Source organism: Gnatocerus cornutus, chromosome 3 (genome assembly GCF_029298725.1).
Source record: "Gnatocerus cornutus isolate USDA-ARS CGAHR chromosome 3, icGnaCorn1.1, whole genome shotgun sequence".
Lineage (NCBI taxonomy): Eukaryota > Metazoa > Arthropoda > Insecta > Coleoptera > Tenebrionidae > Gnatocerus > Gnatocerus cornutus.
The window spans coordinates 18,949,621-18,976,283 of record NC_142235.1 but is presented as its reverse complement, the minus strand read 5'-3'; the positions used below and the strand labels follow the sequence as shown (position 1 = coordinate 18,976,283).

Sequence of the window (26,663 nt, the reverse complement as noted above, 5' to 3'; positions counted from 1 at the left end):
TCTCCAATGATTACAGTGCGATACCAACCGTTAAACAATAAAACTAACTAGTTTCCATTTTGGAGGCCTATTTATGTTTCCAAAAAAAATGGAGAGCGGCCTAAAATAGTTCTTTATGTACCAAGGTCAAAAAGTGTTTCTTTTTTGGCCGAGCCTTATTTTAATGGCCGAAGTGAGGGCTAAATCACACTTATGTATTTGAAATTTTGACATTTTTGATGTTGTTGCAGCAGCACGTTTGATTTGATTTTACCTAAATAATTATAAAATTAGGGGTAATGTCGGTATCATTATGTAATTAAGAAAAAAATAACGATAGATGACGCCACCCTAGTATGGATAAAAATAAAAACCTCCAAAAAACGGTCATTTTTCGTCCGCATTTGGGGACAGAAATGTCAGTTTTTAGTTCAAGTCGCCTAAAAAATTAATTAACCTTTGAGTTTCTTTTTGTTTTTTGAATAAAATCCGACTTGAGAAATCGTGATTAAATTTTAATAAGCTCTTATTTGCACAACTTCAATATTAATCTAGAGCTCCCAAACAAAATTTCAGACGTCTCTTGTATGTATGCACGTCGTGAGTTTATCTTTCGAGATGAAATGCCTACAGCTACTTTTTCCAAATGAACTGGCACTGTTTGCTGACTACTTTATTTCATTAATAGAAACCAACCCCCGGTATCAACCCCCGCCCCCACTCCAAAACACAATCCAACCCGAAATCGCTTGTGAATTGGTATTGTCGAATTTGGAACGTGATTAATTAAACAATGTCCCGTTTCGAAAATTGATCGTTCCTGCCAATAAATAATTCAAAATGAAATTGTATACATTTTACGTTAATAACCGAAACATTTTTCGTTTTTGTGTGTGTGTTTATATGTGCGTGTACACAACGCGGCCATCGTTATAATTGGTTTTAATCGAAAAATACCGAAATTAATATGCGGTAATAACGTAATAGAAGCAATAATGAAATTGTTGATCGGTATCGAGGGCCAATAATGTTATTTTCATTTGAATTATTGATGCTCGGCGATTAAGAAAACGCAACTCGTAATCGATGGACTCTTACATGCAATTTTCCTATTTGTGGGGGATAAAATTGAGTAATACAACCCTGTGCTCCTGTTAATTAACGCAACTTTTTCCTCTTTTTGGAGGAAGCAGCCAAGCTTGCAATTTTTAGCAGGAGTCCAATTAATTGCTAATCATTCAATTAACGACTCTTCTTCTAATTAAAACGCCGAACACAGCGCCTGCGTTTCACTCATAATTAAGTGTATTTAACGAATAAATTAATAACGTCTGAAGCGATTCGCCAATACCATCAAGGGCGGTTTTTCGGGGGTTGGAAAAAATCCGACGACTTATCACCCTAATCAACCCCCACTCCCCACCAAATAAAACGAAACAATTATACGCGATTACAGATACGATCTCCGGGTTGATGCGCAAAGAATGAAAAGGGGTTGAAGAGAGTACGAGTGTGGCCCCCACCCTCTCGGCGCCAATAGAGAGGGTAATATTTTGAATTATGGTTATAAAGCACTGACATTTGATGAAGATATCTGTCAGTGTTGCGCGATCTTTGATTGTGGTAACATCGGCGATTTTTTTATCAGTGCTCATGGACTCGCAGGGGTGAGATGTACTCCCTCTATAGGGCCTGGTTGTCCCTGGGCCCTTGCCCCATTCCGGCTCTGCCCCCCACACCACTGAATCTCACGGCCCCCACGCACACTGCGGGGGCCCCCGATGTCACGCTCCAAGTGGGGCCCGGAATGACGCACTTCTCCGCGCACAGGGCCGTACTCTCCGCGCACAGCGGGTTCTTCAAGGCCGCCCTCCTCAACCATACAGGTAAAAACCCAAAAAACAGTGGTGCCAACTTATTTCCCATTCCCAGGCCTTATTTTTATGCCAGCTACCAACGCAAATTCGCTTGTTTTCTCCCACCAATTAATAAAATAGATTGACAGTGCCATCGATTCAAATGTTTTTGACTACAAACATGCCGGCAATTAACAAAATTGCTGCATTTAGAGTTATTAAATCTGCACGTCCCGAACTGTTAATGATAAAATTAGAGCAAACGACCCTTTTTCAGATTCCACCCCCATCGCCGTCCCCAACGTGAACGTGGACGAGTTTTCATCCCTCCTCACCTTCATGTACACAGGCTACTTGGATTTGAACCTCACAAACATCTATAATATTCTTCTGGCGACGCACATCCTCCACATGCCGCGGGCTCTGGAAATCTGCCGCTCCTTCCTCCTCCAGAGCCAGCCGGCGCTCGAGACGCGGCCTTCCATCATCAAGCCGATTCCCAGTCGCAAAACCGCCCTGCCCACGCAACAGATCTACCAGCCCGTCTTCTCGCACCTGCAGAAGTCGGAGGCGACACCCTTCCGCGCCGTTGAGAAGGAGAAGAATCGTCCCTCGACTTCCAAGAGCGAGGAGAGTCCGCCGCAACCGGAGAAGAAACCCGAGAAGAATAAAAACAAGCGACGGAGTGAGGGCGGAAGCGGGCGCAACGAGAAAGTCATCATCGACATCGCGTGCTGCGACGGCCCAGTGCGCTTCCACCGAGTCATCAACAAGAACTACGGCCAGCAGCAGACCAGCGACAGCGTCTTCGAGATGCAAGAGGCGAATAAAAACGCGGCGTTGAATAAAGTGATGACTGAGAACATCCAAGAGCAGATGGGCGATGAGAATCAGAACGAGATGTTCACGTGTGTCTACTGCAACCACACGTTCAAGTCGCAGTATTGTTACCAGAAGCACGCGCGGAGGCACCTGCATCCGGTGAGTTTGGACGCGAAGACGGCGACCGCTGCTCCGAAGGAAAACAAGCGCGAGGTGAAGCTTCTGGATATGAACGTGCAGTACTACCCGTGTAAAACCTGCGGGTCGAAGTTCCCCAGCTACTACTTCGTGCACAAGCACCGGAAGTTGTGCCACGCCGAAGAGATGGCGGATAACAATAATAAGAACAACGAGATGTTGCCGGAGCGGGAAAACAGCGACAGCGGGAGTGCCATAGATGTGGAAGCTCTCAATAGCGACGTGTGATTTGCTCAACCCGATTGTCTCTTCTTTTGAATCCATTAATCAACATATCATTCGATGTATTACCAACATAATAAAATCGTTTCAAGTTTGAGTGTCATTGGTACCAACCTGGCAAGTCGGTGGTCTCCTCGTCGCTGGTTTCCACGTTCGCGTTTTCTTTGTCTTTTCTCCGTTCCTTCTTCTTCTTCGTCTCGGTGATGGTGGCCGAAGGCGCGGCGCTGCTTTGGTCGCCGCTGCTGAAATAACACACCAATGAAACAAGAATCGCAATTTTTTAAATTAAACCAACTTTGCAAGCCCGCGGAATTTCTTCCCCGCTAAAACGAGAGTAATATTTCTGATTAGAATCCGGTTTGATTCTCTGACAAACACGATTTGCATTACAATCTAGGGGAGTGATTCTTTGCCCCCCGGGAGTTGGTATTACTGCTGACTGCACAATTATCGAACAAACTTACATATCAATTTTGTAAATTGACGAGTTTTAATTGACTTTGGGACGGAACCGCGATACCGGAAAACCGCGAGGGTTGATTGCATCAGAGCCTCTATGTAAACAATTGGCGGGATGGCGAGCATTCGTGGCCCACAATTAAAACAATGCCAAACAGTCAACAAATGCGGAAAATGTTTATAATCGCGCTATTGCAACGTAATGGAAATCAGAGTTCCGCAATTTTGGGAAAAAGCACCGAATATTGGATGGTTGCCTTATATTGGATAATGTACCAAAATACGTTCATTATTTGACACATTGAGGTTAAATTGACAGACCTGAAACGCCAAAACACGGAGCTACCAACATAAGCAACAATGCAAAGCCGTCGTACATCACATGTGCATCACCCAATTTAATTTACGTCAGTTATGTGTCAGTTTTGACGTTAATTCCAACGCCACTTTAATAAGAAAACAAATTACAATCAGAAACTGTAGAAAACATTGAAAAATTTTAAAAAGAGACGTTTTGCGTGGTCGTATTATAATAAACGTATTTTTAAAGATGACCACCACAGTTTATAACCACATTTCAGATTCTATTTTATGGTCATTTTTTTCCCGTCCGATTGCGTAAGATTGATCCGAGTTTTACACCGAAAGGTTAATTATATTCGTAAATTATCGTATTTTTAGACAGATATAGTAAGTTTTAAACTCTAGTTTCAAAGTCATTACAAGTTTTAATATATTTCATTCATATTTATTGCTCGCTTTAATGTTGCGTGGTGGCTATTAGGTGCTGAGTTTTGCAAGAAATCTTCAGCTACAAATCTCAAAATAGCATTAGGTGAAAAGCACCAAATATTGGATGGTTGCCTAATATTAGATACCACTCTAACTTAGTTTAGAAAAGCGAGCCATTAGTGTCAGTTTTTCAATATGGCAAAACTAACAACACGAAAGTTTTTTCTGCTAATTTGAATATTTTGTTTGTGCAAAATAAATATGTTTATTTATTATAAAATTTGAGTTATTAGGTAAGTAAATCATACAAGGTATTTTTAAATGTTTCTACCATCAAATCAAGGGTGGCTCTGGAATGCCTGCCGTGCACTATTTTGCCGCTTTGTTTTCATAGTGAATATAACTATCTTGAAAATTATTTTTCCTACGACCCCATATGAAAGTGGCATTTTCCACACGGTTAAATGACTCCGAAAGTTGATGTTTTCGTACATCCATTTCCGAAAGTAAAAATCACTAGTGCGATATGAATATATCCGCACAGACCTGTCAAAATTGACAGTTATTTTCAAATACAAATGTAATTCTTGAATTTTTGTCTAAAATATCTAGACGATTCACTGTAAAACAACATGCATAATGGTAAAAATGAATTGTTTAGGTCGTTTCTGACAAGACAATTTTGACAGGTCTGTGCGGATATATTCATATCACACTAGTGACTTTTACTTTCGTAATTTATGTACGAAAACATCAACCATCTAACTATATGGAAAACGTCACTTTTATTCATATAAAACCTCATGGTCGTAAAAAATGATATTTAGAATAGATAAGAAATGAACTATTGTCAAGACTTATGGTTTCTTCCTGATGATAGAAGGTCGTAGGAAAAATAGTGTACACAACTCGTCGGAAAGTGTCTTTCTTGCACTCCTGTAACATCTGCACTCGGCTGGCACCTCGTGCATCTACATTTACACTCGTGCGAAATTGCTCACTTTCCGCACTTGTTATGTAAATATCTATATAATGAAACTTACATTCATGATGTTTCAGTTACAGTTTTGTGTCCAAGTTTTTGATTTTCTGGTTTTAAACCACAACTAGGACAGTTTATTTCTCAAAATTAACTTTGCTTCATGTTTGAGATTAACTGAAAATGTCAGTTGAAAAATCGAAACCCACATTTGTAATGAGCGGCAAATTTCTTTGACATTTCATAGCCACCCTTGATGCTAGAAACATTTATAAACACCTTGTACTTAATGTTTGTTTTATAGTAAAAATCAATAAAAATTAATAATCTGGCATAATAAATACCGAATTTTTCTCTCCAAAACAAAGTATGCTAAATTCCTAATATTGTGCCCTCAATATTAGATATCCAATATTAAATAACCATGTTATTAAATGTTATACAAGGTGTTTATAAATGTTTCTAGGATCAATGGTGGCTACAAAATGTTAAAGAAATTTGCCGCTCATTATAAATGTGGGATTAGATTTTTCAACTGTCATTTGTAGTTAACCTCAATCATAGAACAAAGTAAGTTTTGAGAAGAAAACTAATAATTTAACTGATTCAGTTTAAAAGCAAGTATTTTTAATATATTTTCTTAAATAAGTATCCAATATTCGGTGCTCTTCCCCTACAATTAGACAAAAAACTCCTCTTAGAGGAAATTATCTAGTCAGCTGGCACTTTGCGAGGGTCTGACCTTGACGATCAAACGTCAAATAGTTGACGGATGTGAGGAAATGAGCGATACTACGACGTACGTTCACAGAACAACAGCCAACTCGATAAATAACACTGCGCAACAGTACTTTTTTCCAAAGATGTAAAAAAGTTATCTTGATATACAGGGCGACCTGATTACGAAACAGTAATCGGTTTATCAAGATCAGCTCTAGTTTTCGAAAAAATGGCTACTTTAATGTCAAATTTCAAATTGTATTCCAGAAGTTTTTTTCGAAAAAATCCTCAAATTCATTTAAAATCATTGCCGTTAGAGCAACATGCCAACATTGCTTAGAAGACTGCAGTGCCAATCGTCAAAAACGCAAGAATTGGTCTAAAGAAACATGTAAAATTTTATGATTTAAGACTAAATATGGAGAGAAATCGAAAAAAAATCGTAAATTTAAACTTAAATGAATCAAATTGGACAGTCTGACTTTTGATTTTCCTTTTCTTGTGGCCAAAATTGCGTCTAAATTTGAAAAATCAATTGAAAATCAAAAAAACTTGAGCTGACATGATAGATCTTTGACGGATTTTTACACAATAAGGTCTAAATGGTGAAAATTCGTTAAGACTTTTTCGGCAAAAAAAAGAAAAGTCCAACTTTGTTGGACTGTGTAATTGACCCTTCCTCACCTGGCGACTTCCTGGACAGACGGCTCATTCTCTTTCTTCCCCGTCACGACGACGCCATCGTGGGCCGCGTCGGCGGCCGTCGCGCTACCGTCCCCCTTGGCGTCGTCCCCAAAAAACTTCCCCGCTTGGCTCCTATAATCCTCAAACGAATTAAATTCACTGAAGCCGGTCTTGGTGTCGGTGGCGGCGGTAGCATTATCCGCCTGTTTCGGCGACGCCGGTTGAGCCCCCGCCGCTGTGGACGTGACCACCGTCGCCGCCGTCGACATGACAGGCGCCGCCGAAGACGCCACAGTCGTCGTGGTTGTCGTCGTGGACGGCGATGTGGAGGCCGTCGTTGAAGAGGGCGTCGTCGTCGCGGGGCTCGTAGAAGGGGGCGTCGAACCTGACGCTGATGTTGCAGTGGTCGTCGTCGCCGTCGACGTCGGGACGGAGGTGGAGGCGGAGCTCGTCGACGCTTCGCCGGGAGTCTCGCGCGATTGCTGGCCAACGGTTCGTTGTTGCTGTTGTTCGCGCTGCAGACGCGTCGTCACACCTGAAACAACATTTCATGGTGAATTGTGGTTAATTAACGAATGTTTGTTTTAGTTTTTGAAACTAAAAACACAGCAAACGAGCCGGAAAAATGCTATTGCCGGAATTATTTTAATTTCCAGTTTACGCAAATAGTTAATTTGATTGATTACTGTCAATAAAAAAGCTTTTATCCGTTTTATTTCATAAAAGTGCTACCTCTATTAAAAGGGTGCACTTAAATTGATATTCGAAAATTAATTATTAAAATGGAGCTCTGCCTACGATAAATCTGACCGATTTTCGGTGGAAATCAACGCTAATTCTATTGATACAATCGGGAAACAATTTAGATTGACTTTGGATATAAAACAGCTCCGATTTCGGTATAAAAATACAAGGTTTTTATAAATGATTCTAGCATCAAGGGTGGCTCTGAAATTTCTTGAATCTTGAAAATATTTATGATACTTATGTCAATGACGTTTCAGTTACGGTTTTGTGATTATCAGGTTTTAAACCACAACTAGAACAGTTTTCTTTTCAAAACTTACTTTGCTCTATGATTGAAGTTAACTACAAATGTCAGTTAAAAAATCGAAACCAACATTTGTGAAGAGCGGCAAATTTTTTTGACATTTCATAGCCCTCCTTGATGCTAGAAACATTTATAAACACCTTGTAGAATCACAAATGTCAGATGAAAAGACTGAAAAGTATTTGTGGTCCACTCCAAAAAGTCTTGGAAATAAAAGATCAATTCATTTTAATTACTCGCAGTCATGAAACACAATAGCGCCTTTGATTTTTGAAGACGACCTGACACGAACAAACGCCCCCATTCATTTTTCAGAACAATATAATATCTGACGCGTGATTATTCACACCCACAAAAACGCAAAAAACAAACAATAATACAACAATGCGCAATGTTTAACATTTTACAAAAGACGATTTTCCAATTGAACTTGAACTATCGGTGACTGTCAGAAATGAGTATACAGGGTGGACAAAGAAAGTCAGGAGGCGTGCCGAAATTTAGTTAGTAGGCGCTGCAAATCAAGACGTTTGACAGTTGTGAAAAAACAAAGCCTGCTCGGTTTTTCGTTCTTATAATACAGAAAGGCAACACTGAAGGGCAAGCTAAAAATGTTACTAAATCAGGACAAAAATTAATATTTCAGTGTTGCGATAATAGACTGCAGTTCGATTAATTACGCCGTTTTATCATGGCTCAGATTCATCAAAACTGACACTGGCTTTACATATTTGATGGAAATTTGATTCTCACATTACTTAATTATCATCGGAAGTCAAGGGCATACATTATCAGAGCACATGAGCCAAAAATAGGTTTGCATTTATAGAAACACTTTATGGAGCGTTGTAACTGTCAGTTCTACTTAAAAATCTAAGAAGGCGTTGGATTTTGAAATGTGTTGTAGCTCTGCTTGTCAGGTGACAGTTTTGACGTGAGCAGAGCTGCCAACACAAAAAATATGGAGGTCACAAATACTTTCCTCGCGGATTAGACATTGGAACATCGTAAAATGCAATTTACAATTCAAAATAACAAAAAACAATTGTTTGACGTCAGAAAAGTGTCTTAACCCTTTAACTGTTGTAAATGTATATCGACGTTTTGTCATTTTTCTCAGAAAATGCAAATGATAAGAATTTGAAATTTTGGGGAAAAATGTAAGCAGATAAGACGAATCGAATAAATAAATCCACATTTACGTGACACATCCGGTTGTGTAGAAAGTAGCAGTCAACTTGCTTATTTTAAATGGAACACCCTATATTTTATTGCATTTTTGAATTTTATATGCAAATTGAAAATCAGTTTCTATACAGGGTGATTTTTTAAAACGACAGGCGTTGTAGAATTTTTATTTATGAACCGATTTCAAAAATTTAAAAAACAAATTAAATGGTTTTTAATTTACTATAAACTGATGATTTTAAAATTTTTCTAAATGTCTTAGTATCTTTTGGGCGATACTCAACTTTCTTATTTTAAATTGGAACCCATTTTTTTTTTCATAATTTGGAAGATATTAATTTTCTTGATTCAGAAATGTGTAATATGTTCTACTTTTAACCAAAAATATTTTTTTAAAAATTATCAAAATTGAAAAAAAATAAGCAATAAAAGTTAATAAAATCTAGGTGCATGGTGTCAAATAAAAGAATGCCGTTATTGTAATGTCAAAAAGCAGCAAATAACAGAAAGGATCGGCATTTTTTTTGAAATTATTAATAACAAAAGACAATAATAATTACAAATCAGAAAAAACAATTACCTTATTTAATTAAAATACTGTTGAAACGCCATCCCGTTGTTTTTATTGCACAATTGACACCTACGAGAAATGCATTGTGCATTGTAAGGTGTAGCCCCATCTTGTTGAAAGAAAACTTGTTCTTTCTGTTATTTGCTGCTTTTTGACATTACAATAACGATATTGTGTCATTTGACACCACGCACCTAGACTTTATTAACTTTTATTGCCTAAATTTTTTCATTTTAGATATATTTTTTTTAAATATTTTTTGTAAAAGTAGAACATATTACACACTTCTGAATCAAGAAAATTAATATCTTCTAAATTATGAAAAAAAAAAAATATGGGTGTCAATTTAAAATAAGAAAGTTTGAGTATCGCCCAAAAAATACTAAGACATTTAGAAAAATTTTAAAATCATCAGTTTATAGGAAATTTAAAACCATTTAATGTTTTTTAAATTTTTGAAATCGGTTCATAAATAAAAATTCTACAACGCCTGCCGTTTTTAAAAAATCACCCTGTATAATGTGCTATACTTAAATTGTATCATTTCTGAAATATCTTAATATTTCAAAAAAAAAAAAATTGCATTACAAAAAAAATATTTGTTAATCTGAAAATACAATAATATATGGGGTGTTTCATTTTAAATTAGCAAGGCATAACCGGAACTGTCACGAATATGTGAATATTGTCATTCGATTTGTCTTATTCGCTAATTTTTGTTGCCAAAATTTTAAATTCTCATCCGTGATAAGAAAAATGTCACAACGTATACAGGGTGATTTTAAAATATCACGGCTTTACGTAGAAGACGTTTTCGGTGATTTTTATTAATTTTAAGTTAAAGGTAAAAATTTCAAAATCCCGACCTTACTCTGCGCCACTGATATGCACAAAATACTCTTATCATTGGCGTAGCATAAAAATAGGAATCAATTTCTTTCATTTTTTTTCCTAAAACTGAGACAGCAATTTAAAATACATTTACATTTACAATAAGCTGATTTTTTTTTCGCCTCTATTTCAAAATCACCCTGTTTACAACAATTAAATGGTTAAATCCTAAACAAAATTCCGCACCTGTCGTTAAAATATCCACAACAGAAGTGTTGGCGCTACTGTTAACTTTCTGTGTATTGTTCCTCGAAGATCTCGTCCTTTGCCGGGACTTCCTCAACAATTGTTTGTAATTCTCCGTTTTTTTACTAAGATAATAATATTGAACACAGTCCGAAACACTTTTCCGTTCGATAAACGATGCAATAACTCCGAAGTTTTTCGGATGTTGGAGGTATTTCTCTTTGAAAATTTCTTTTTCACTGGGCGTCCAGATATTGAGGAACTGTCGACTTTTGTACGCCATTTCCATGTCGTCGATGAAGCCGTTGTCATTCTGGTAGGTGACTTTCCGCTCCTTCGCGTCGAAAAGAATGGGTGGTATCACTGCGTAACTGCGCATTTTCTTGTCTTCCATGGCTTGCTCCTGGAGGTTGTCCATGATCTCCTCCATGTCGGCTTCCGACTTGACGCGGGCGCCCACGCGGTTAAACCTGCAAGAACCACAATAAGACGTGAGAAATCGGCGATGTTGGTTTACCTCTCTTTGTCCTCCCTCTGCTTCCTCAACTCCGGGAAAACTTTCTCGAAGAACTCCCGGTTTTTGGCCTCCTTCGCCTTCCTCTTGGTGCTGCTTTCGATCTTATCCACCTTCCGCAACCACTCCTGCATCAATTTACTGTATGTCTCCGTCAAATACCCGTTCCTCGTGTCCTTCTCCACGTGCCTCCGCTTAAAATACTCCAAAAGTCTCTTCTTGAAGGCCATATGTTTCCTCTTATTCTCATGATAAACCGCAGTATCACTCGGTTGATTATACAGCGGCCACTCAACCTTCGGCCCTAAGGAATCCAGCTTCGCGTGCGCACTCTGCGCCTTCTTCCGATTCTCCGCGTAGATCTGCTGCGGAAGACTTTGATGCTTCGGTGCGGCATCTTCTTCAACTTCAGATTTGACGGACGGTTTGTTAGCAATCTCCTCCAATTCCTTCTCTTTCTTTTTCAAGATGGTTATTTGCGATTCCGCTTTGGCTATTTCACGGTCGACTTTACCGATCTGTTGGATCAGTTCGTCTTTGGTGGTGCGGAACGTCTGCTCTTCTTGCTGGAGGTGGTCGGGCAGCGTCGGTGAGATCGCTTCGACTTGAGGATTGTAAGTTCCAGGCTGCTCCTACAAAAATACAGACGTGAAAACACAGTTCGGAAAGACAGTCAATGGAAAAAGCGCCCAATATTTTAAGTATAATGAAGTTAGCCGCAAACGTGGCCTACTTGTGTCACCAGAGACCAGTTGGTTTTCGAATAAAACTAAAATTAGAACCGATTTCTTTAAGAGAGAATTAAATAAACATGACTTCAAAGAGATCGGGTTCTCTATGAACTGGATCTGGGGAGTTTCAAAACAGTGCTGCCAACACAATTTTATATCTCACAGATTGCTGTTTTTAGTATCATTGTTGTCATGGCTCACTAGATCTATCAAGGGACGATGACAGATTTCAAACAGTTTTCCCGAATTACACTCAATTTTCTTACAGGACGTTGCATAAACTTTTTGTAGCTATAATAATTTCTCGCAAGCAAGACACTGACGATTTATACACGGTAATAAACCGGTGAAGCACTTTATTGCATGGAAATGTCAGCGCAATAATTTTCATAGAAATAAGTTGCAAATAGAAAAGGCGTTTTCCAAGCAATTATACTAAATTTAAAAAAAGAGCACCGAATATTGGATACTTTTTGAAAAATACATATTAAAAATACTTGCTGTTAAATTGACTCAATTAAATTATTATTTTGTCATAAATTTGATGCTCTGATAAAAGGTTTCCTAATACTAGATATTCAATAATGGGTATGAAACATCCGAATATGAGATATCCAATAATTAATAAAAATCTAGTCAACGACATTTAATACAAGGTGTTTATAAATGTTTCTAGCATCAAGGGTGGCTCTGGAATTCCTGTCGTGCACTACTTGGCCGCTTTGTTTTCATAGTAAATATAACTACATATATTAAAAATTATTTATAGAAACGGAGGCAACGACGTTTTAGTTACGGTTTTGTGCCCAAATTTTTGATTTTCAGGTTTCAAACTACAACTAGAACAGTTTTCTTAATTTGCTCTATAATTGAGGTTAACTACAAATGTCAGTTGAAAAATCTAAACCCATTTATTATAATGTGCGGCAAATTTCTTTGACATTTCATAGCCACCCTTGACGCTAGAAACATTTATAAACCCCTTGTAAAACATTTAATTACATGGTTACTTAAAATTTGATATCTAATATTGAGGGCACCAAAGTATCCAATATTAGGGATTTAGCAGACTTTGTTTCGGAGAGAAAAATTCGGAATTCGTTATGCCAGATTATTAATTTTTACTTTCGTAGCGGTAACTAATGGCCCGCTTTTCTAAGCTAAGTTAAAGTATCCAATATTAGGCAACCATCCAATTTCCTGTAAAACTCAGCACCTAGTAGACACCACGCAACATTAAAGCGAGCAATAAATATGAATGGAATATATTAAAACTTGTAATGACTTTGAAACTACAGTTTAAACTTTGAAACTTTCTATATATGTCTTAAAATACGATAATTTACGAATATAATTAACCTTTCGGTGTAAAACTCGGATCAATCTTACGCAATCGGACGGGAAAAAATGACCATAAAATAGAATCTGAAATTATGAGGCTATAAACTGTGGTCGCCATCTTTAAAAATAAGTTTATTATGATACGACCACGCAAAACGTCTCTTTTTTTAAATTTTTCAATCACTTCTACAGTTTCTGATTGTAATTTGTTTTCTTATTAAAGTGGCGTTGGAATTAACGTCAAAACTGACAGATAACTGACGTAAATTAAATCAGGTGATGCACATGTGATGTATGAGGTCTAGAAGGCTTTGCATTGTTGCTAATGTTGGTACTGTCAATTTAACCTCAATGTGTCAAAAAGTGAACGTATTTTTGTACTTAAAAATAAGCAAAAAGTTTCCTGTTTAATCTTAACTTCAATCTGCGGCTATTTTTAAACTTGTCGAAGTAAAATTTATTTTTAACACTCGGAAAGTGCTGAATTATCGACGGAGGCCTTGGAATAGCAAGTTTGAGGTTAAAAAATGCCGTGGCAAAGCCACCCCGGACGTGCGGCTTTTTGCGCTTTTGTTAAACAAAAAGCCTTCAAGTCATTACCCCCGCCTCCTGCAAAAAATAATGGGCACTTTTTCCCTCATCGACCGCTGAACTTAAAGCCGATCACCCCTTACCCGTGTGTCTATCCTTAAAGGTTGAATATTGTCCTTGTGCTCCTGCAACCTGATCTTCTTAATGGGCTGCTGTCCTTGAGCGACGCTATCCAGATGCACGACGCCCGCCCCTCCAGGGAGGTTTTCCCTCGCCCTTGCGCTAGCGTATTCAGGGTGGAGAAGGGATATCCTTTGGGGGCGGTAATCGCGATAACCCCCTGTGTACACGGCCGTTCCTGGCGGGTATCTTTGAGCCGACACTTGCACCTGGCTGATGGTCGGCTGGGCTTGGGGCAGCTGTGGTGATGCGGGGTATGGATAGCGAGCTGCTGTCGACAATGGCGACCTCGATGGTTTGTAGATATCCGTCGTGGCTTGGCTGTGGTTCGGTCTGGAAAAACAGACGATTAACGCAAGATCCAAGTTTTTACAAAGAATAGAACTACTGCAGTAGCTGTAATTTACGACAAGCATCGGTAAAAGTGATCACACGACTATTAGTTCAAGGAAATTAGGTTTTAAATCCTAACAAATTAATTAAGTCATCAAGAATTAAACAAACAAAAGTTCTCTCACCTAATGTGGGAGCTTCATCCCTTAAAATTGGGGTAAACACCCCCAGAAAATGTTTTCCTTATTTATCTTCCAAACCATTAATTTTAGAGCAAAAATGAAGGTAATAAAAATGTTTGAAATTAAATTTTCTAACAAAAATGTTCTATTGATTTTTTGCGTTCGCGAATGCAACTCGTGCAAATCCGGCGCGAAGTTAAGGGTGAATCGGAGCAAAGTACCACACGAGAGTATTTGCGCGTCTTGTATTCAGTCAACAAATTTTAGAAAAAATGCACTGGAAAAGTGATTTCTAAACTAGAATTGCCTCATGATTCCGAATCTGCAATTTATTTTATTCTATCAGGTCAGGACTAAAGTTTAATTTAAAAACATCTTTCTGAGTAACACCTCGTTTATATTTGTGTTTTTCAGGTTTTCTTAACATACCTACAATATCACAATTCTTTGTTATATCTCATTGAAAAAGTGAACAAGTTATCCAACGAACTATTGAAATCATTGATTTTGCCAAGATATCTCAGAAAAACTAATTTTCCAGAAATTTTTCAGAAACCAACTGGTTCACTTTAAAAAAAAAAATTATGCATAACTCATAAACTGTTGTTTCGAATTTTTACTGTATTACATCATTATTAATAATGATTAAGATATATATTAATATAATAATAATTAATAATAATTAATATATATTAAGAATGGAATCCCAGATTTTTATCATTTGTAAATCTCATTCAATTCCAAAAGTTTGGCTTTTCGAATTGTCATTATTCAATATTTATAGCCACACAAAGAAAATTATTAAAGCTACATTAAAATATCACTAATTCATAAATCGATCGATCGAAAAAATTATTTCTACAGTATGTTCAAGAAATATGCTCGACCAGCTCACTAAAATAACTTAGTTGAACCGTAAATGACTAATAAATTTAAAGGCCGAAAAACCGTTATGCTAATTTTTCAATTAAATTATTTACAGAAATATTCTTCAAAGGCCTAATAGCAATGCTCTAAAATTATAAATCGAACTATCGTACAGTTTTTGAGAAAATTGAATGTTAAACTAGAAAAAAGTGCTATTAAAAAGTTTAATTTTCTTTGTTTTAATTTTATTAATTTCAATGGAAAATGTCAAGAAATAGTGAAAGCACATCCTATTTATAAAATTTATTTTGTTCGCTTGGTTATTCCAAAAATTTCTAAATATCTCGGGATCCTTGAAACCGTTTTACATTTTTTGGATTTTTGAAAAATACGATTTAAAATTTTGGACCTCTAGGCAGTATTTTTGTGCTCCAAAGTTGAATAAAAATCCTAGGAAAACGGATGTTGCGACATATTAGCTCAAGTTTGTTTTTAAATTCCATAAATATCTTGGCAAGAACTTGTAAAATTTATTTAATAAATTTAAGATTATTTGATTATCTCTTTAATGACGTATTTCTAACAAAAATTCAAAAAAAGATTAATAAAATTGGGAAAATAAAAACTAGGTAAACGTGGTGTACTCGCAGTTTTTACAAATTTGAGTCCTGACCTGTACTAGACAAAATGGATTAAAGAGTCACAATCATGAGGTCATTCAACTTCAGATATGAGGTTTTCAGTCTTCAAGTAATTTTTTTCTAAAATTTGTTGACTAGAGAATGAACGCACACTCCGCATACAGGACGCTGCTCCTGCTCACCCTCATCTTCGCGTCGCGGGCGAGTAACATTCGCTGTACGCAAAAAATAGATAAGACAATTTTTGTAGCAAATTTAATTGTCAACATTTTTTGTTACTTCTATATTTGCTCTAAAGCGAATAGTTTAGAAGATAAATGAGGAAAACAATTTTAGGGGGTGTTCACCCCAATTTCAGGGGATGAAGCTCCCACATTAGGTAAGAGAACTTTTTTTTTATTTAATTCCTGATGCCTTTGGTAATTTTTCTGCCAAGTTTCAAAACTTTAATAATTAGTTTTTTTGTTTTTATACGTCATAAATAACAAAATTTAAGAATCAAGTTCGTCCCTTTGTGCAGTTAGGACCCCCATTAACCCATAAACACATAAACATGGCTTGTATTTTTAGTATATTGGCAGCCCTGTTTATGCTGACATTGAAGCGACAGTTGGGCAGTACTGCCAACCCGAAAAAAAAAGCAGAGCCTCCTACGTTATCAGGTAAATAAGCCAACTTTCGATCTATTCAAATAGCGAACGTCACAACCGAAATCGACCCAGATTCGTTGACCTTGAAACGTCGACATTGCCTGAGATAACCGTCTCCGGTTTCGTAATTCTCTGTTTACCCATTAAATGCACATTTTTATTGCCGGCGGAGCTCAGCGCCATCTCTCGCCACCTTTCCTCGTGAGTCATCCGGAAGAACGTAACCAATCGATCATTTCGATATCAAAACGGCAATTATCAGTGTCTGGCCTCGATCCCTCCTCTCCTTGCAGTCAATAACAATAAATCCACTCCTTGTTCACGTGAACAATTCGTTAAAATTGCAACGATGACGTCCAATTCACTATAAATAGGTAAAAACCGTTGCAGCGACTTTCAAGAGCCAAATCTGGTCGGCCGATAATCGAAAAGACGGAAAAAAAAGAGTAAAATTTTCCTTTGGCCGCTGCAAGAGCTAATCTCCGAATGAAATCGCAGGATGCAATGACCCCAACTCTAGATGGCCGGGAAAAGGGGGCGGGGTTTGAGGTGGCACGTGACTGCACCGTCATCCCCATTGGTGGAAAAAAGCGGCCATTACTGCCCTTCTAGCCGAGTGGGGGCGGGTTAGGCCGAGGGGAGACAATCGAATCCAGGACTCGGACCAGAAACAAAAATTCGGCACACTATCATCGTTACTCATATCGATGTAATAAATAACACTGCGAGCTGCTAGTACGATTTCAAAAGCAGGAGCGATGTTACGATTCTAGGAATGCGGAGGGGAGGCGGATCTTGAATGATGGGCGGAGCTCCACCCCACCACCGTAAAAAGAGACGACCGACTCTCTCTCCCAGTCTACTTGGGGTTTTCGGCTAGACATTTGCTGACATTGCTGTTCTGTGCTCGAAGCCTTTCGGTTCAGATCGTTGCTTCTGGCTGTCTATGAACAAGAACAATTTATTGCGCGCAAGTAAACAACTTTTTTCAGGAGTTTCCACAGCCAACTTGTGTAAGTAAACGACAAAAACAAACGAGTATAATAACCGGAAAAAAGAGGTTTCTTGGCGCTGCAATGCCGCCAGATCTATTTTCGCCCAACCTTCCTCAAAATAAACAAAAATCGCGCTTCCGGGCTAGGAATTTCGAGGACGGTCCTGGATGGGAAAAATCAATACTCCCAGGCACTTGGAGATTACGAAGTCTTCCTGCATTTCAAGGGCAGCAGAGACCGCGATGGACGTTTTTACGACCGAAGCCAGTTATGTTGAAGCGAAAAAACACCAAACCGTTATAATTGACATAAAAAAGGACTCTGTAAAGGTCCACGTCCTCGGTAAAAGTGCATCAATTAATACACGTCTTGACCGGAACATGCATAAACAGGGTACAAGCGCCTAAACCACGTGACTCCATTATTAAAAATGACGTGTTTCGACAATCATTAAATTCGCATTAAGATTACGTAAATAATAACAATAGCGTGGCAACTTCTCAAACTCTTGAATTTTGATTGGACGATACGAAAACAAACGGATGTCGACGTCGCGAATGATAGGGTAAAAATTGTCACGTGGTCACAGCCGGCGTCACACGTTTGTTTATAGGAAGTACGCCTAATGGGTATCAGATGAGGATGTTGAGATTAATATGGGCGCATTTCTTTGTCAGTGCGTGTGTGGCTGGAACTCCCAGGCTCATGTCACGAACGATTAGACACACTGTATAAATCAAATGCGAAATTTTATCGGACTTGACGCGCAATCTTCACTGATACACTCAAGGTTGGTTTGCTTATCATATTACGCCACTAATGTCGAAAAAAGTACACTCAAAAAGCTAATACAAGTCCGAAAAAAACGATAAGACACGTCCGGTGGAGTGAAAGTTGCATTCAAATGAACGGGATGACAATTGAATTGTCCCCACGCCCGTGGTGCCAACCTAAATGCAAATTATCGGCCTCGGAACTTTTTACAAAAAATCGATTTTTTGAGTTTGGGAAAATCTAAAAACGAATTCTTAGCTAAAAAATCGCGAGAAAAACGATGGCGAAAACCGTTTCTTAATATCTGTCGTAATTTCCGAGATATTGAGCACGGATTGTTTCGAACCTTCAAAAATTTGACCTTCTGGCGACAACCCAAAAATTTAAACGGCCATAACTCAGTTATTTGTTGACGAAAATTGAAAATTCTCATGTTTTTGGACTCAGCGTGACATTCTGCGTAAAATGAGTCTAAATAAGTTGAATTTGCTTAATAAATAAACGAGGCATTGGCCATAAACTGTTTTGAAAACGTCATTTTAGGGCGATTTTCAATCAATGTTTTCAAAATGAAAACGACGTTTAATAGCTTTAAATTATACATCAGACGAGGAGGAGCTCGAAATGTATCAACTGGTCAAATTTGAGGTCGATTGGACAAATAGTTTACGAGTTATGGTCAAAAAACAAAAAATTAAAAAAATTTCATCGTTTGAGTCGGAATTTTTTTTCGCGAAAAATCGACTATCGAATTTTGGGCTTCTGAGAACATTTTCTAACGTAAAATGAGCCGAGAAAAACGATGGCGCAAACCGCATCTCAATATCTCTAATAGTTTCCGAGATATTTAACTTTAAAAATTAGGAAAAATGAGGAAAAATGAAAATCAACTATCCGAAACTTTGATCGGCCATAACTAAGTTATCTGTTATCGGATCTGAATTTCAATCCCAGATTTGGAATCTGCCGAAAATTCTGCGTACACTGATGTATAATAACTTAAGTTTACTCCAAAAAATAAGCTAGATATCGATATCGGAAATTTGGAATAGTTTTAGTCATAAATTTTCGCGAAAATTTGCAAATTTCGACTTTTCAAAAATCTAAGAACTATTTCTTATGTAAAAAATCGCGAGAAAAACGATGGCGCAAACCGCATCTTAATATCTGAAATAGTTTCCGAGATATCGAGCACGAATTGTTTCGAACCTTCAAAAATTTGGCCCTCTGTCGACAACCCAAAATTTCAAACGGCCATAACTCAGTTATTTGTTGACGAACATTAAAAATTCTCCCGGTTTTGGACTCAGCGTGATATTCTGCATAAAATGAGCGCAAATTTGTTGAGTTTGTTTAATAAATAAACGAGGCATTCGTCAAAAACTGTTTTAAAAAGGTCATTTTGGGGTGATTTTCAAGCACTGTTTTTAAGGTGAAACCGACGTTTAATACCTTTGAGTTTACATCAACCGAAAGAAGAGCTCAAAATCTATCAACTGGCCAAATTTGAGATCGATTGGACAAATAGTTTATGAGTTATGGCCAAAAAACAAAAAATTGAAAAATTTTCATCGATTGGAGTCGGATTTTTTTTTCGCGAAAAATCGACCATCGAATTTTGAGCTTTTCATCACTTTTTCTAACGTAAAATTAGCCGAGAAAAAAAATGGCGCAAACCGCATCTCAATATCTCAAATAGTTTCCGAGATATTTAACTTTAAAAATTAGGAAAAATGAGGAAAAATGAAAATCAACTTTCCGAAACTTTGATCGGCCATAACTCAGTTATTTGTTGTCGGATCTGAATTAAAATCCCAGATTTGGAATCTGCGGAACATTTTGCGTAAAATGGTGTATAATAACTTAAGTTTACTCCAAAAAATAAGCGAGATATCGATTTTATACATCAAGTTTTGGCCAAACAACAAAAAATTCAAAAATTTTTGACGTTTAAGTCGGAAACACTGAATTTTTGAAGAAATGCAATTTCATTTCCGTTCTAAAAGACCTTTTTATACGTTGGTAGTACTGCTAGTCACGAAACTGTCAACAAATCAAAAAACAAAAGTCCCTAGAAAAACCAAAAATGTCATAAACCCGTTGACGAGTTTAAAATACGAGTCACGTGTTGATATTGATGATCTGCTTGTCAACTGTCAATTACGATGCTTGATGTGCGCCAGTTTATTTTTGTTTCGTTTTCGTCTACTAATTGAATTACCTAGGGAATTTAGTTTTTCCACATAACCTCACTGTCTGTGAGTGACGTCCCGCCTACTGGACCTTTATCTTCGACCTACATTCAAATATAATTCACGCCATTGTTATTGATGTTATTCGTGGTCAGTTATTTTAATTAGAAATATGCAAAAATATGCAACCCGACTGCAAAGATACTCTAATAATTTGGTGGCGGAGCCACCTTGATTTCGTCTCATTAAAAATGAATAATAACGGAAAACAAATGAATTATTACAACAATGACGTTAAACACGTAAATTATAGCGTCTATTTTAGGATCATCCCCACGAATGGTCGATAATTTATTTAAAGCCCACCCAACACCTGTGACTTTTCTGGGACAGTACCATATCACAATTAATTGAAGTTCTACGCATCGAAAGATGAATGAAACAATAAACAAAAGAACGACTTAACGATAACATTAATTAAGTTGTCTACGACCATAAATACAACAAATAAAAACTTGACATGGTCTCATTAAACGAACTTTGTTAATGAAGCGAATGTCGGAAAACTATCATAAAACTCGATAAAATAATCGAAGGTCGTAATTACCGGTACTTTCCCTCATTACTCACGGGCGTGAATTATAACACTCCCGCATTGAGCCCCCATAATTCGGTCCATCCGGAAACCGCTCGATTCTCGTGGGATCAAGCCGCCTGTGGCCAAAACTGACAATATTAGGAGGCTGTGACATTGACAGTTTGAGGTTGGGAGCCTACTAGATTCTGTTGTAATGAAATTTTTTGTTGATATTTCGAGGGCACACCTCCGGATTAGAACCAGTTTGACACTTAACTGGAACTTTGAAAAATCGCAGGTTTTAAACCTGATGTAACAGCACCTGTTAAAACCGGCTGTGAAGAACAACGATAAATGTCGTTGGCATATTCTTAGATAAACTAGTAGTTAAAGTCGCGCGTTCATCAAAAACAGGTTAAAACCTGACGAGCGGCTTTAAGTGACTATAAATATTGTAGGACTTTTGGCTCTTCCACTAAGAATTTTTTGTTAGGTTGGCAAGTTAACCTAAAAATAGTCAAAATGTTTGACTTGTCAACAAGTTGGCATGCCATAAACGTGATACAAACGAACGTAATTAAAATTTATGACGTGCTCACGTCATCCCCCCGTCAAATTTTTGACAGTCAGTGTTACCAACTCCGTGGTGTAATTCATGGCCTCCTCTAGTTATAAATCTATGGAGTGGAGTTGTTTACGACTGCTTTTCTTCCGTTGCAGCAATTAAATATCAGTTGGGGGCGGCGCGGTTGTTAAATCGACCTCATTTTAAATAATTCAGTCGGATCAATAAATTGAATTGTGGCGATCCAACGCAAAAATAGCCAGAGATCAACGTTCTAATAACACTCAAAAATGTGCGAGCCTATTTTAGCGCCTATTATTAAAGAAGCAAGTTCAAGGAAACCCGTTGAATGGTGCGGGAAAAATCCTCATTTCCATTCATGAATATTCGTTACTTCCATAATTGGAGATTTTTACCTAGAAACGTTCGAGGACTTTCAAAAGGAGGAATTGGAACAGAAAACCGCCGCATCATTCCGAGATGAATAATGCGCTTATTACATTCTAATTAAAATGTCTGTATAGTTTGAGTGATTTTTAAACGCTTTCAATTAAATTTTCATCTGTTGAGAGCACGTTCACCCTTGGATTATCTGTGCTGTTTACCTTGTGATAAAGTGTCTTCCTCCCATAATCCCGTTATTACCTCGCAGCAAACACAAAAACTGTGTTTCCAATAATGGAAGCTGCGACACGTTTACAGTGCTGCCAACACAAATTCAAATTCCAAAGCCTCCCACACTGTATACAGGGTGAGTCAAGCTTGCGTAGTCCTCGTGTGACGCTTTTATAAAGAACTATTTTATATTTTTGAAAAAATGAATGTATGACTGAATAAAATGCATAACTTAAAACGCATGGTTACTCCAAAAAATAAGCGAAATATCGATATCAGAAGTTTTTGTCATTAATTTTTGCAAAAATTTGCAAATTTCGACTTTAGAAAAATCAAACAACTATTTCTTATGTAAAAAATCGCGAGAAAAACGATGGCGCAAACCGCATCTCAATATCTAAAATAGTTTCCGAGATATCGAGCACGAATTGTTTTGAACCTTCAAAAATTTGGTCCCCTGGCGACAACCCAAAAATTCAAACGGGCATAACTCAGTTATTTGTTGACGAAAATTGAAAATTCTCATGTTTTTCGATTCAACGTGATAATCTGCATAAAATGAGCGCAAATTTGTTGAGTTTGCTTAACAAATAAATGAGGCATTCGCCAAAAATTGTTTTGAAGAGGTCATTTTGAGGTGATTTTCAATCACTGTTTTCAAGGTGAAAAATACGTTTAATACGTTTGAGTTAAACATCAATCGAAAGAAGAACTCAAAATCTATCAACTGGTAAAGTTTGAGATCGATCGGACAAGTAGTTAAGGAGTTATGGCCAAAAATAAAAAAATTGAAAAATTTTCATCGTTTGAGTCGGAATTTTTTTTCGCGAAAAATCGACTATCTAATTTTGGGCTTTTGAGAACATTTTCTAACGTAAAATGAGCCGAAAAAAACGATGGCGCAAACCGCATCGCAATATCTCTAATAGTTTCCGAGATATTTGACTTTAAAAATTGGAAAAAATGAGGAAAAATGAAAATCAACTTTCCGAAATTTTGATCGGCCATACCTCAGTTATTTGTTGTCGGATCTGAATCTAAATCCCAGATTTGGAATCTGCGAAAAATTCTGCGTAAAATGATATATAATAACGCGAGCTTACTTCAAAAAATAAGCGAGAGATCGATTTCAAAAGTTTGAAAATTAAATTAAATCCTCGATATTACCAATAATAATAAACGCAAATCTAAATCTTTTTTTAAAAATGAATTAATGTTTATATTTCACAAGTATTTCTATCAATGTCTTGGAAGGCTTGAGTTATTCAATTCACAGTGGGTTCCATTTGATAAAATCAAGTTCTGGCCATTTGTAAATCCTCAAAATTAAAATCGTCCATTTTTTACATTTAAGCTTAAAATTAATTTCTGATCAAATCAAGAGAAAAAGCATAGTTTAGTCATTGAACGTGTCAAGTTTTATCTCCATATCTCGAAATGCAATGGTGCTGTCAATTTTTAAATCAGACACTGCAACTTCAAGAATTTTCGGAAAAAACGCCAGGACCAAAAATTTTAAAGTTGATAGTTTTGAATAGCTTACTAAAAAACTCATCAAATTCCTCCACTGAAAGTGATTGGTTGCGTTTAAAGAAAAAAAGTTGAATGCGACCCTGCAAAAATGGGGCACTTCTGACAACTGAAATTAATTTTAAGATACGCATTTTATTCAAACATATCCATTCTTCTTTTCAAAAATATAAATTACTTATTTATAAAAGCGTCACCGAATGACTACCCTGTATATTCGTAATTCCCCTGAAGAAACATTGCGTTATTCGGTAACTGTCTTCTATTACAAATATTAATTATACATTCTAATTGAAAACAACTTTTGATTAGGCGACTCTGCACACGCCTCGGGGGTTTCCCAGGAATAAATAAGGAGTGATTGGAAACAACGTAACGTATTTTTCCCGGGACTGTCAGATTCCCGGAATTAATTCCCCCACAATTCCCCTTTATGTGAGTAAAATACACAAAACACATCTCACAAAAACCGCCCCTGAAAGCTACCTTCAAAAGTGTAAAATTCATCTTTTTATTGCCCTATTTATCGCGGCAAAGCGAGCACTTTTATGGTACTCCTTTGTGGTATTTCTTATTCGGTTCGGTTTTAAAAAAGAAAGTCTCCCAAGGTTTTCCTAACACCAAGGTAGGGCAACCTCTGCCCACATTGAACACGCACTATTCACATTATTTGAGTGTCTGAAATCCACTCCTTTATTCTAACATCAGCGTTGCGAAAATGGTAAGTGACAGACGCCCTTTGTTATGGCATGAATATTTAGCACCCGGCGCGCCATTTTGAAGGATGCGGCCACCACAAAATGGCGGACCAACCGTCAAAAAGGCATACTGTCACTTTGACGTTTCTCGGGCCGAAGCCGTGTCAATACCCCCAGCCTACTTTTCCGTCCGTAAAATATCACTTCGCTAGGCCAACTTGACCTTTAATCGAATTCCCATAAACAAGCCGAAGCTCACAGGTCGGGTAAAAATCCCCCCAGAAATTTGTTTGTTTTAATTTCATCGAAACTGGCAGTCTCGTTCACCCCCGACGTGCGTGCCCGTACCATTCATCGAATTAGTGTCCTTGAGCGATTTTTCACACGAGAGAGAAAGAGAAGCCGACCGTTCCTCGTCGAAAATTCCATCGAAATAACAATAGACGTAAAAAATCCGACAACACATCGCAGCAGCCGGTGCATACAGTCGGCCGCGACGTTGCCACATCTCCACGACATACAATGTTGCCGATGGCCGACGGCCGTGACAAGGGCAGTCCACCGCGATCGTGGAAGGAGAAAGAGCGAGAAAAGAAAGAGATGGGAAGAGATGAGCTGGCAAGAATCGAGTTTTTATTTTGTTGCGGAGAGAAGGACAGCGTGAAGAGGGAGAGAGAGGGGAAACAACGACCTAGAGTGAAAGGCGAACGCGCGTGCATCGCGGTCGGCCGGGACACGAACAGTTGAAGAACGGAGCGGATAGCGAGAGGAACGGGAGCCGACGGCAACGGAGACGTTAATATTCGGATATGAATGACGTCATTACGTTTTTTAACGAGGCGAGGGTGGTTTTTCATCTCTATGCTATATGACAATAAAGAATTATATTCTAATAGTTTTATTTCTTTGATTTCCGTTCGTATTTTCCTTGCCGCCTGTTAAAAATAAAAGCTTGCTAATGGAGTCTCTCTATAATTTTTCTTCATATATTATTCATCAAAATTCGCTTCTAAGTGCTTCCATTTCCTTGGGTCTCAAATTATTATCGTTAGTTTATAAGTGTAGCTTCAATTTCCCGCATTTTGGTTTTTTGGCTACGTCAAGAAAGTGACGTAGCATGCCTAACTGCCTACTGATTCAAAAAACTGAAATTTGAGGTTAAGTAGTGACATGATGGCAAAATCAATGCTACAAACGTGTGGAAAAATGCTACAGCTATTAAAAACTGTCAATTGTCATTTAATATCATAAGCTTTCTGATGGAGTCTCTCTATAATTTTTCTTCATCTATGCATTATTCATCAAAATTCGCCTCTAATTATTATGGTTAGTTTAGTGCAGCTTCAATTTCAATTTCACGCACTTTTATTTTTTGGCTACGTCAAGAAAGTGACGTAGCACGCCAAATTGCCTACTGGTACAAAAAACTGACAATTTGAGGTTAAGTAGTGACATGATGATAAAATCAATGCTACCAACGTGTGGAAAAATGCTACAGCTATTAAAAACTGTCAATTGTCATTTAATAACATTGATGTAAAATAATATCATCAAATCAAAAATAAATTGTTTAAACAATCGTCAGATCCAAATTTAAATAGTTCGGAAATTAATGCCGCAGTATTATTGCGTTTTAAACAATAATTTAATTTCGCCAAATCCAGTGCAAATTTCATTATCCAACTGAATCAAATTGTAACACTCTAAAACGTCAAAATATGAAGTTAATCCGCCGTTAAATTAGCATTTTCGAATTATTAATTGAACTTTTTATAAATCATAAATCAGGGAAAAGTCACTCATGTGGCGACTTAAAATTTCAATTCTAGTTACCCGCCCACTCCCCATTTTTAAAAATCTATAATTGATTATAGTCTATTACTTCTTGTGGTCATAAATCTACGATTCGTGTTGAAGTATGATTATGATCGATGAGAGATCTTTAGATGGTACAGATTTCAACATCCTTTGACGCTTAATTATCGAGAAGGCTCTGGATTTTTACAATGTTGGCAGCTCTGGATAGTTAACCTCAAAATGTCAACAGATTTTTTATCCGAACACATCAAGTAATCCATGTCAAAACAATGAAAGCCCTAAAATGACTGCGTAGTGAATTTATGTACTTAAATTCGCGGAATGTTGACGTTTATTATAAACAATTGATAACAGCTGTACAGATAACTACGTTCGTTTTTTTTATCAATTT

General features: G+C 37.4%; 2 protein-coding genes across 3 annotated transcripts in view; one reads left to right on the top strand and one right to left on the bottom strand.

Moving 5' to 3' along the window:
• Smr (nuclear receptor corepressor smrter) overlaps positions 1–26,663 on the bottom strand; it is a 50,552-nt gene that overhangs the window by 11,113 nt on the left and 12,776 nt on the right. Inside the window, exons 2-6 of one of the 2 annotated variants that reach the window (XM_088032952.1) lie at positions 13,799–14,168; positions 11,056–11,684; positions 10,539–11,008; positions 6,652–7,186; positions 3,192–3,319 (exon numbers count right to left, since the gene is read on the bottom strand). In XM_088032952.1, coding sequence (XP_087889078.1) covers positions 3,192–3,319; positions 6,652–7,186; positions 10,539–11,008; positions 11,056–11,684; positions 13,799–14,168 — 2,132 coding nt within the window. The remainder of the gene's footprint in view (positions 1–3,191; positions 3,320–6,651; positions 7,187–10,538; positions 11,009–11,055; positions 11,685–13,798; positions 14,169–26,663) is intronic. The other variant, XM_088032953.1, reaches the window with a different exon arrangement.
• On the top strand, positions 1,652–3,171 carry LOC148177782 (uncharacterized). Its single transcript, XM_088032954.1, has 2 exons — positions 1,652–1,865; positions 2,113–3,171. Exons 1-2 carry the CDS (start codon positions 1,652–1,654, stop codon positions 3,081–3,083), a joined length of 1,185 nt encoding a protein of 394 aa, XP_087889080.1. The 3' UTR covers positions 3,084–3,171.

Bases quoted from the DNA above. Each gene is read 5' to 3' on its own strand.
- LOC148177782 (XM_088032954.1), top strand. From the start codon at position 1,652: ATGTACTCCCTCTATAGGGCCTGGTTGTCCCTGGGCCCTTGCCCCATT. The intron at 1,866-2,112 runs GTAAAAACCCAA...ACCCTTTTTCAG, and splicing joins CGCCCTCCTCAACCATACAG to ATTCCACCCCCATCGCCGTC.